This window comes from Mobula birostris, chromosome 25 (assembly GCF_030028105.1).
Source record: "Mobula birostris isolate sMobBir1 chromosome 25, sMobBir1.hap1, whole genome shotgun sequence".
NCBI classification, from domain to species: Eukaryota; Metazoa; Chordata; class Chondrichthyes; order Myliobatiformes; family Myliobatidae; genus Mobula; species Mobula birostris.
Window position 1 is genome coordinate 306,407 of NC_092394.1, and position 12,381 is coordinate 318,787.

General features: G+C 43.2%; 1 protein-coding gene across 1 annotated transcript in view; it reads right to left on the bottom strand.

The window, feature by feature from the left end:
- The window catches only part of LOC140187657 (integrin alpha-E-like), a 308,395-nt gene that overhangs the window by 224,727 nt on the left and 71,287 nt on the right, over window positions 1-12,381 (bottom strand). The window contains exon 13 of the mRNA XM_072243179.1: window positions 6,319-6,473. Coding sequence (XP_072099280.1) covers window positions 6,319-6,473 — 155 coding nt within the window. The remainder of the gene's footprint in view (window positions 1-6,318; window positions 6,474-12,381) is intronic.

Below are 12,381 nucleotides of genomic sequence, written 5' to 3' on the forward strand. Positions count from 1 at the left end.
CTAGAAAATGAGGCCAGAGAAATAATGATGGGGGACAACAAAATGGCAGATGAACTAAATGAGTATTTTACATCAGTTTTCACTGTGGAAGACTCTAGCAGTGTGCCAGATGATGAAGGGTGTGAGTGAAGAGAAGTGAGTGCAGTTACTATTACAAGGGAAATGATGCTCAAAAAGCTAAAAGACCGAAGGGTACGTAAGTCACCTGGACCACATGAACCGCACCTTAGGGTTCTGAAAGAGGTTGTGGTAGAGACTGTGGTGGCACTAGTAATGATCTTTCAAAAATCATTGGACCCTGGCATGGTGCCACAGGACTGAAAAATTGCAAATGTCACGCCACTCTTTCAGAAAGCAGGAAGGTAGCAGAAAGGAAATTATAGACCTGTTAACCTGACTTCAGTGCTTGGAAGATGTTGAAATCAATTGTTAAGGATGAGGTTATGGAGTACTTGGTGACACAGGACAAGATAGGACAAAGTCAGCATGATTTCCTCAAGGGAAAACCTTGCCTGTCGAGCCTGCTGAAGTTCTTTGATGAGATTACAAGTAGGATAGTGTAGTAAACCATATATGTTGTAACTGGGTTACCTGTCTGGACATGCCCCTCAGCTGGCTGTTCCTGTGGCTCCTCCCACAGACCCCTGAATAAAGGTGATTGTGCCATTGCTCCTCCCCTCAGTCCAGGGGCAGATACTCAGCATGGTGGAGGTCACATTTTACTGCTAATAAAAGCCTTTCAGTATTTACTCTACTTCCAGTCTTTTGGAGTTATTGATAGTGCATCAGATAGATAAAGGGGATGCAGTGAGCATTGTATATTTGGACTTTCAGAAGGCCTTTGACAAGTTGCCACACATGAGGCTGCTTACCAAGTTAAGAGCCCATGGTATTACTGGGAAGCTACTGGCACATTTAGAGCATTGGCTGATTGGTAGGAGGCAGCAAGTGGGAATAAAAGAATCCTTCTTTGGTTGGACTAGTGGTGTTCTGCATGGGTTGGTGTAGGGACTGTTTTTTATGCTGTACAACAATGATTTAGATGATGGAATAGATGGCTTTGTTGCCAAGTTTGCAGATGATATGAAGATTGGTGGAGGGGCAGGTAGTGTTGAGGAAACAGGTAGGCTGCAGAAGGACTTAGACAGATTAGGAGAATGGGCAAGAAAGTGGCAAATAAAATACAATCTTGAAAAATGCATGGTCATGCACTTTGGTAGTAGAAATAAATGTGCAGACTAAATGGGGAGAAAATACAAATATCTGAGGTTAACCTGTAGGTGGAGTCAGTGGTGAGGAAGGCAAATGCCATGTTAGCATTCATTTCAAGAGGTCTAGAATACAAGAGCAGGGATGTGATGCTGAGGCTTTAAAAGGCACTGGTGAGGCCTCACCTTGAGTATTGTGAACAATTTTGGTCTCCTCATCTCAAAAAAGATAGAAACATAGAAAACCTACAGCACAATACAGGCCCTTCAGCCCATAAAGCTATGCTGAAAATGACCCCACCTTAGAACTACCTAGGCTTTACCCATAGCCCTCTATTTTTCTAAGCTTCTTGTAGCCATCCAGGAGTCTCTTAAAAGACCCTATCTTTTCCACCTCCACCACCATTCCATGCACTCACCACTCTCTGCATAACAAACTTACCCCTGACAGCTCCTCTGTACCTATTTCCAAGCACCTTAAAACTATGCCCTCTCATGCTAGCCATTTCAGCCCTGGGGAAAAGCTTCTGACTATCCACATAATCAATGCCTCTCATTATCTTGTACACCTCTATCAGGTCACCTCTCATCCTCCACTGCTCCAAGGAGAGAAGGCCAAGTTCAGAGTCAACCTGCGCAGCAGTTACCATTAATACTATATTCTGCCATCATACTTGACCTACCAAATTGAACCACCTCACACTTATTTGGGTTGAACTCCATCTGCCACTTCTCAGTCCAGTTTTGCATCCTATCAATGTCCCGCCGCAAACTCTGACAGCCCTCCCCACTATCCACAACACCCCCAACCATGCACCTCTAATCCTCCCTCGCTCCAAGGAGAAAAGGCCAAGTTCACTCAACCTATTCTCAAAAGGCATGCTCCCCAGTCCAGGCAACATCCTTGTAAATCTCCTCTGCACCCTTTATATGGTTTCCACATCCCTCCTGCAGTGAGATGACTAGAACTGAGCACAGTACTTCAAGTGGGGTCTGACCAGGGTCCTATATAGCTGTAACATTACCTCTCGGCTCTTAAACTCAATCCTACGGTTGATGAAGGCCAATGCACCGTATGCCTTCTTAACCACAGAGTCAACCTGCACAGCAGTTACCATTAATACTATATTCTGCCATCATACTTGACCTACCAAATTGAACCACCTCACACTTATTTGGGTTGAACTCCATCTGCCACTTCTCAGTCCAGTTTTGCATCCTATCAATGTCCCAGCGCAAACTCTGATAGCCCTCCACACTATGCACAACACCCCCAACCTTTGTGTCATCAGCAAATTTATTAATCCATCCCTCCACTTTCTCATCCAGGTCATTTATAAAAAATCATGAAGAGTAGGGTCCCAGAACAGATCCCTGAGGCACACCACTGGTCACCATGCAGAATATGACCCATCCACAACCACTCTTTGCCCTCTGTGGGCAAGCCAATTCTGGATCCACAAAGCAAAGTCCCCTTAGAACCCATGCCTCCTTACTTTCTCAATAAGCCTTGCATGGGGCACCTTATCAAATGCCTTGCTGAAATCCATATACACTACATCTACTCCATCAATGTGTTTAGTCACATCCTCAAAAAATTCAATCAGGCTCGTAAGGCACAACCTGCCTTTGACAAAGCCATGCTGACTATTCCTAATCATATAATGCCTCTACAAATGTTCATAAATCCTGCCTCTCAGGATCTTCTCCCACCAAAACAAGCTTGTTATTATTACACCTTTCCAGAATCTGTCTCCCTATCTGCTCCTCGATGTCCCTGTTACTATTGGGTGGTCTATGATAAACACCCAGTATAGTTAGTGACCCCTTCCTGTTCCTAACTACCACCCACGGAGACTCCGTAGACAATCCTTCCATAACTTCCTCCTTTTCTGCAGCCGTAACACTATCTCTGATCAACAGTGCCACACCCCCACCTCTTTTACCTTCCTCCCTGTCCTTTCTGAAACATCTAAAACCCGGCACTTGAAGTAACCATTCCTGCCCCTGAGGCATCCAAGTCTCTGTAATGGCCACCACATCATAGCTCCAAGTACTGATCCACGCTCTAAACTCATCCACTTTGTTCATGATGCTTCTTGCACTAAAATAGACACAACTCAAACCATCTCTATCCCTTCTCTATCACCTGTCTGTCCTCCCTCTCACACTGTCTCCAAGCTTCCTCTATATGTGAGCCAACCACCCATTCCTCCGTCTCTTCAGTTCGGTTCCCATCCCCCACCATTTCTAGTTTAAACTCTTCCCAATAGCCCTAGCAAATCTCCCTGCCAGGATATTGGTCCCCCCCAGATTCAAGTGCAACCTATCCATTTTGTACAGGTCATGCCTGCCTTTGAGGTCTTGCTTCTCAACTTCCTTCCTAACTCCCTGTAGACTGTTTTCAGGACCTCCTCCCTTTTCCTACCTATGTCGTTGGTACCAATATGTACCACCACCTCTGGCTGTTCACCTTCCCACTTTACGATATCATGGACCTGATCAGCAACATCCCAGACCCTGGCACCTGGGAGGCAAACTACCATCCGCGTTTCTTTCCTGCATCTACAGAATCGCTTGTCTGAGCCCCTAACTATAGAGTACCATATTACTGCTGCGTCCTTCCTTTTCCTACCCATCTGAGCCACAGGGCCAGACTCTGTGCCAGAGGCGTGGCCATTGTTGTTTCCCCCAGGTAGGCTGTCCCCCTCAACAGTACTCAAACAGGAGTACTTATTGTTAAGGGGGACAGCCACAGGGGTACTCTCTAGTATCTGACTCCTGCCCTTCCCTCTCCTGAATGTTACACTCTTATCTGTCTCCCGAGGCCCCGGTGTGACTACTTGCCTAAAGCTCCTCTCTATCACCTCCTCACTTTCCCTGTCCAGACAAAGGACATCAAGCTGCACCTCCAGTTGCCTAACCCGGTCCCTAAGGAGTTGTAGCTCGACGCTCCTGGTGCAGATGTGGCCGTCTGGGAAGCTGGGAGTCTCCCGGACATCCCATATCTGATACCCAATACAGAACACCAGCCTCACATACATACTATGTGTTTCTATTCCTCACAGATAACTTACCTTGCCTCAACCTGTTATCGCCGAAGCCTGAATGAGCCAAACCCCGACCATTCTGCCTCAGATCACTCCGTTGATGACCACTCTTTTGTTTTGTTGAATGCCCTCTCTTTTGCGTTTACATTAGCTTTGCTTCTCCTGTCAGCCATGGTTGTACTGTTTTGCTGTTTGAGTTTTTTTTCATTTTTGGAATACATCAATCCTGCACCCTCCTCATTTTCCCAGAAACTCGAGCCATTGCTGTTCTGCTTTAACAGTCTGACTGCATGCTTTCTTTACTTTTTTACAATTTGTCCTATCCTGAGTCCCTTCACTCCAGTTCCCAGCCTCTGCCAAGTTAGTTTAAACCCTCCCCAACAGCTCTAACAAACCTGCCCACAAGAATATTGGTCCCCTTTGGGCTCAGTGCAACCTTTGACTTTTGTGCAGGTCATGCCTCCCCCAGAAGAGATCCCAATGATCCAAGAACCTGAAGCCCTGCCCCCTGCACCAGCTCCTTAGTCACGCATTAATCTGCCAAATCATCCTGCTTCTACCTTTGCTGGCGCGTGGCACAGGCAGAAATCCAGAAATTACTACCCTGGAGGTCCTGCTTCTCAGCTTTCTGTCTCGTTCTCTAGATTCTCCAAGAAAGGAATTATCTAAGAAAGGATGTGCTGTAATTGGAGAGGGTTCAAAGGAGGTTCATGAAAGTGATTCCAGCATTGAAAAGCTTGTCATATGAAGAGCTTTTAATGGTTCTGGGCCTCTACTCATGGATTTCAGAAGAAAGCAGATGACCACATTGAAACCTATCGAATGTTGAAAGACCTTGAAAGAGTGGATATGAAAAGGATATTTGTTATGGTGGGAGAGGTTAAGACTAGATGACACAGCCTCAGAATAGAAGGACATCCATTTAGAATGGAAATGAGGAAAATTTTATTTCGCCAGAGAGTAGTGAATCTGTGGAATTCATTGCCACATGTGGCTGTGGAGGCCAAGTCAGTGGGTATATTTAAGGCAGAGGAAGATAGATTCTTGATCAGACATGTTATGAAGGGATATGGGGAGGAGGCAGGAAATTGGAGCAGAGAGGGAAAATGGATCAGCCATGACAAAATGGCGAAACAGGCCTGATGGGCCATATGGTCTAATTCTGCTCCTATATCTTATGGTCTTGTGGCTTCTACAGATATGTTAAGAACAAAAGGGACAAAATTGGCCAACTGGAAGATCAGAATGGTGATCTATGCGTGGAGCCAAAAGGGATGAGGGAGATTGTAAATTGATTTTTTGCATCTGTATTTACTCGGGAAACAAGCACAATCTATAGAAGTGAGACAAACCAACATTCAGGTCATGGACCCTGTAAAGATTACAGAGGAGCAGAGCTTTGCTGTTTTGAGGCCCCAGGATCTGACAACATGTTCCCTTGGACCATGTGGGAGACAAATGCAGAAATTGCAGGGGCCCGAGCAGAGATATTTCTAAGCAACACGTGAGGTACTAGAGGATTGGAGTGTAGCAAATTTTGTTCCACTGCTTCGGAAAGGCTCTAAGAATAAACCAAAACATTACAGGCCAGTGTGCCTGACATCAGTAGACATTGGAAGGCAATCTAAGTGACCGGATATATAACTTTGAGGAAGTTACCAAGAAAGTTGATGAAGGCATAAGTGAATGTTGTCTATATGGACTTCAGCAAGGTTTTTGACAAGATCCTGCATGGGAGGTTGCTTAAGAAGGTTCAATCGCTCGGCACTCATGATGAGGTAATAAATTGGATCCAACATTGGCTTTGTGGGAGAAGCCAGAGAGTGATATGAGATGGTTGCCTCTCTGACTGGAGGTCTGTGAATACTACAAGGATCAGCACTGGGTCTGTTATTGTTTGTCATCCATATCAGCATCTGAATGATAGTGTGGTTAACTGGATCAGCAAGTCTGCGATTTAACACCAAGATTTGGGGTATAGTAGACAGCGAGGATGACAACCAAAGGGTGCAGTGGAATGTATGTAATATAGTAATGACTGCAGAATATTTAATACTCACAGAACATGCTGTATTGCAGAGGCTGTCTTTGTGACTTTACCCAGCTGAGTCATATTTCTCACAATTGAGAAAATTCCAGAACTCAAGTTTTGACTGGCCTGCAGATCAAATACTGTTTCAATTTCTTCTCCATATTGAACCAATGCAAATTCACACTGTTAATGGAAAGCAGAGATAAATTTTAGTGACTACTCAGTCACAAACTGCCATTTGAAAATTATTATTTCATTCCAACTTGTACATATAAAACCCCCCTAAAGAAAGCAAATAATGGAAAGCACTTTAAAAGAGCAGAATCAGACTTTTTTTTGAAGGAATGGAAATCACCCTCTCCCCCTTCCTTCCGGAGATGGATGGCTGATACGATTTCGGTCATGCAGATGGAGAAGCTCAGGTTCTTGAGAACCAATTCAATTATAAAATTTTTGGCTATCTGGGACCCATTTCTTACCTACCTAGACGAGGCAGGGGGCAGATGAATAATTTCCCCCCAGCTGATCTCTCATAGCCCTCATTCAAGACTTAATGTCTAGCATTTTTGAGCACTCTGTATAACACGCATCCCTCCAACGTTATGTCCCTTCTTTCTTTCTTTTTTTTTTTGCTTATTTTATTTTTACACATGTCTGAGCTTATATGTCCTTATTAATTTTATTCTTCTTTGAAAATTTTGAAAATAAAGTATTTAAAAAAAGCACAATCAAACAAAATATTACTCCAAGTTTGTTTGTTTATTTCTTTAGAGATGAAGTGCAGAACAAGCCATCTAGCACTTCGAATCACACTGCCCAGCAACTACCAATTAACCCTAGTCTAATCACAGGACAATTTATAATTACTAATTAACCCACTATCTGATACATACATTGACTGTGGGAGGGAACCAGAGTACTCGGAGAAAACCGACACAGACACGGGGAGGAACATGAAAACTATATTTTAGAGGATGCCAGAATTGAACTTCGAACTCCGATGTCCCAAACTGTAAGAACCACTACACCACCTTGGCGCCATATGTGGTTGAATGACCCAGGTGTTGGTCAGAGGTAGATTTTGACAAGTGTCATGAAATAAGGTAGAGATCGAGAGGGATTTTAAGAGGTTAGGGAAGGAATTACAGCTTAACATTTTGCCAGGTGGAGGTATTCAGCTTGATGGCGGGAAAATGAAATTCAGAAAAGATAAGAAGAGAAGAACTGGATGTAAAGAGATAGCCTAACATTGTCAGGCTGAAGACAGTTACTGAGATAGGGCTGGGGCAAAGAAAAGAAGGATTTGAAAATAAAGAGCATTTAAAAGCAAGCTGATGAGAACCCCATGAAACTAATTTCAGGACGAAATATAAAACCAATATATATCAAGCTGTCATGTCATCTATCCCTTTGCCTCTTCAGATGCAGCATGATCTGCTGAGTTCTTCTACCACATTTTTGTTCCTGATCTTGGCATGTACTAGATGGGCTGAAGGGCCTGTTGTACTCTTTTATGACTCTATCTGCAGAGCCTTGTGACTCCATTTTACACTCCAGTACTTCTGCATGTTAACTATTCATTGGAAGAAATACAAGAGGCAATCTCTGGCTAGCCCGGTAGCTCTTAATGTAACTGCTTCAAGTCATGGAGCTGATTTGGGGAAAACAAATCCTCTCAAGTGTTAAGTGAGCAATGGGAAATAGTGCTGCATCTCGTTAATGAACTGGTCACAATGAACACCCATGGCAGGCATATTGATATTTGTAGTCCTACTCTATAACCAGATAACCTTAGAAACATCTGCAGAAGAATCAAGTTGCCCCTTCAGGAATTGAATCAGAGGAAATTTAGGAGAGAAAACAATAAGACCATAAGACATCGGAGCAGATTTAATCCATTTGGCCCATCAAATCTACTCCACCATTCCATCATGGCTGATTCATTATCCCTCTCAATCCCATTCCCTTGCCTTCTCCCCATAATCTTTGACACTCTGACTAATTAAGAACCAATCAACCTCTACCTTAAATATACTCAATGACTTGTCCTCCACAGCTGTCTCTGGCAATGAACTGCACAGATTCACTACCCTCTGACTAAAGAAATTCTTCCTCATGTCTGTTCTTAATGGATGTCCCTCTATTCCGAGGCTGTGCCGTCTGATCCTAGACTCACCCCATCCTCTCTACATTCACTCTCTCACGGCCTTTCTATAGTCGATAGGTTTCAACAAGGTGGCCCCCTCATTCTTCTAAACTCCAGCGAGTAAAGTCCCAGAGTCATTAAATACTCCTCATACATGAACCTTTTCATTCCCAAATCATTCTTGTGAACCTCCTTTGGACCCTCTCCAACGTCAGCATATATTTTTTAAATAAGAGGCCCAACACTGCTCACAATGATCCAAGCGCAATCTGACCAATGCCCTATAAAGTCTCAATATTACATCCTTGCTCCTATATTCTAGTCCACTCAAAATAATTGCTAACATTGCATTTGCCTTCCTTAGCACCAACCTAACCTGCAGGTTAATCTTCAGAGAATCTTGCACAGGGATTCTCAAGATCCTTTGCACCTCAGGTTTTTGAATTTTTTGCCCATTTAGAAGATAGTCTATGCCTTTATTCCTTCTACCAAAGTGCATTACTAGACATCTCCCTACACTATATTCCATCTGCCACTTCTTTTCCCATTCTCTCAATCTGTTTAAGTCCCTCTGCTGAATCCCTGTTTATTCAACCCTACCTGCTCCATCACCTATCTATGTATTGTGTGCAAACTTGGTCACAAATGTCCTCTTCCATTACAAGGGGATATTACACCCATAATTTCTTTGTTGTTTAAAAAAATAGTTACTTGATCTAACACTAACCCTAATGTTTAATAACCAGAAGAACATAAGATACAGGAGCAGAATTAGGCCATTTGGCCCATTAAGTCTGCTTTGTCATTTCATCATGGCTGATCCATTTTTCCTCTCAGCCCCAATCTCCTGTTTTCCCTCCATATCCCTTCATGCCCTGATCAATCAAGAATCTATCAACCTCTGCCTTAAATAAATATACAGACTTGGCCTCCACAGCTGCCTGTGGCAATGAATTCCACAGATTCACCACTCTCTGGCTTAAGAAATTCTACCTCATCTCCGTTCTGAAGGGACACCCCTTTATTCTGAGACTCTGTCCTCTGGCCTTAGACTCTCTCACCATAGGAAACATCCTCTCCACATTCACTCTATCAAAGCATTTCACCATTTGATATGTTCAATGAGGTCACCCCTCATTCTACTGAATTCTGGTGAATTCTAGTAATGGCCCAATTTTCCACCATCAGCTTATGCTTTCTACCATCAACTAATCGTGTATGCGGTTACCTAGCTCTCCCTGAATTCAATGTATCCTGTGGAACTTTATCAATAGTTTGCATCAGTCTTCACTGTGAAAGACGCTAGCAATGTGCCAGAGGTCTGTGGGTGTTAGAGAACAAGAGTGAGTGCCATTGCTATTACAAAAGAAAAGTGCTAGGCAAACTGAAAGGTATTAAGGTGGATAAGTCACCTGGACCAGATGGTCTACATCCCAGAGTCCTGAGAAAGGTTGCAGAAGAGATAACAGATGCATTGGTTGTGATCTTTCAAGAATCACTTGTTTCTGGCATGGTCCTGGAGGACTGGAAAATTGCAAATGTCGCTCCACTCCTTAAGAAGGGATGAGGGCAAAAACAAAAGGAAATTATAGGACACTTAGCATAACTTCAGTGGTTGGGAAAGTGATGGAGTCTATTATTAAGGATGAGGTTTCGGGATACTTGGAGACTAATAATGGAGTAAGTCAAAGTCAGCATAGTTTCTATCAAGGGATGTCTTGCCTGACAAAACTGTCATAATTCCTTGAGGAAGTAGCCAGCAGGGTGGACACAGGAGAGGCAGTGGATGTCACTTACTTCGATTTTCAGAAGGCATTTGATAAGGTGAAAAACATGAGGCTGTTCAACAAGATAAAATCCTATGGTGTTACAGGAAAGATACTGGCATGGATAGAGGAATAGCTGACCAGGCAGAAAGCAGCGAGTGGGAAAAAAAGGGGCCTTTTCTGGTCAGCTACCTGTGACTAGTGGTGTTCCTCAAGGGTCAGTATTGGGACAGCTGCTTTGCATATTGTTTGTCAATGATTTAGAGATTGGAATTGATGGCTTTGTGGATGATACAAAGATAGATGGACAGGTAGGTAATGGTGAGGAAGCAATGTGTTTGCAGCTGGACGTTGAAAAATTAAAGAATGGGCAAAGAAGTAGCTGATGGAATATAGTGTTGGGAAATGTATGATAATATTTAGTAAAAGGAACAATAGAGCAGACCATTATCTAAATGGGGAGAAAATTCAAACATCAAAGGGGCAAAAGGACTGAGGAGTCCTTGTGCAAGACTCCTAGAAGGTTAATTCACAGGTTGAGTCTGTGGTAAAGGAGGGAGATGCAATGTTGGCATTTATTTCAAGGGGAATAGAATATAAAAGCAAAGAGATAATACTAAGGCTTTATAAGACACTGGTCAGGCTGCACTTGAAGTATTCTCAACAGTTTTGGGCCCCATATCTCAAAAAGGATGTGTTGTCATTGGAGTAAGTCCAAAGGAGGTTCACAAGGATGATTTTGGGAATGATGGGGTTAACATATGAGGAGTGGTTGGCAGCGTGGGCTTGAACTTGCTGGAATTTAGAAGAATGCAAGGGGACCTCATTGAAGTCTACCAAATTTTGAAAGGACTAAAGGTGGATGTAGAGGGGATGTTTCCTTTGGTGGGGTTACCCAGAACTAGAAGGCACAGCCTCAAATTTGAGGGTGAGCTTTTAGAAGAGAGGTAAGAAGGAATTTTTTTAGCCAGAGAGTAGTGAATCTGTGGAATGCTCTGCCACAGACTGTGGTGAAGGCCATATATTTAAAGTGGAAGTTGATAGCTTCCTGATTGGTCAAGGTATCAAAGGATATGGCAGGAGTATGGGGTTGAGAGAGATCCGGGATCAGCCATGATGGAATGGCAGAACAGACTCAATGGGCTGAATGGCCTAATTCTGCTTCTTTGTCTAAAGGCCTTACTTAAAATACACACAAACCACCTCTACCACCATGCTACTATGAATACTCTTGGTTACATCATCAAAAATTTCAAATCAACTTGTTATACATGATCCCCCCTATACAAAGCTATGCTGACTACTCCGATCAGCCATCTTTCTAGATATACTGAGTACATATCTTATCACTTGGCATCCTCCCCAGTAACTTGCCCACCAGAGATGTCACACTTACAATGCCTATACAAAGTATTCACCCCCCTTGGAAGTTTTCATGTTTTCTTCTTTCACAAATTGAATCACAGTGGATTTAATTTGGCTTTCTTTTGACACTGATCAACAGACTCTTTCATTTCAAAGTGAAATCAGATCTCACAAAGTATTCTAAATTAATTACAAGTATAAAACACAGAAGAATTGATTGCATAAGTACTCACCCCCTCGAATCAGTATTCAGTAGATGTAACTTTGACAGCAATTACAGCCTTGAGTCTGTGTGAATAGGTCTCTATCAGCTTTGCACATCCGGACACTGCAATTTTCCCCATTCTTCTTCACAAAACTGCTCAAGCTCTGTCAGATTGCAAGGGGATCGTGAACGTGCAGCCGTTTTCAAGTCCAGCCACAAATTCTCAGTTGCATTGAGGTCTGGACTCTGACTTGACCACCAGAACATTAACTTTGTTGTTTTAAAGCCATTCCTGTGTAGCCTTGGCTTTATGGTTGGGGTCATTGTCTTGCTGGAAAATAAATCTCCCAAGTCACAATTCTGTTGCAGACTACATCAGGTTTTCCTCCAGGATTTCCCTGCATCTTGGTGCATTCCTTTTACCCTCTACCTTCACAAGCCTTCCAAGACCTGCTGCAGTGAAGCATCCCCACAGCATGATGCAGCCACCACCATGCTTCACGGTAGGGATTGTGTGTTTTTGATGATGTGTGGAGTTTGGCTTATGCCAAACATAATATTTATTCTGTTGGCCAAAAAGCTCAATTTTGGTTTCATTAGACCATAGAA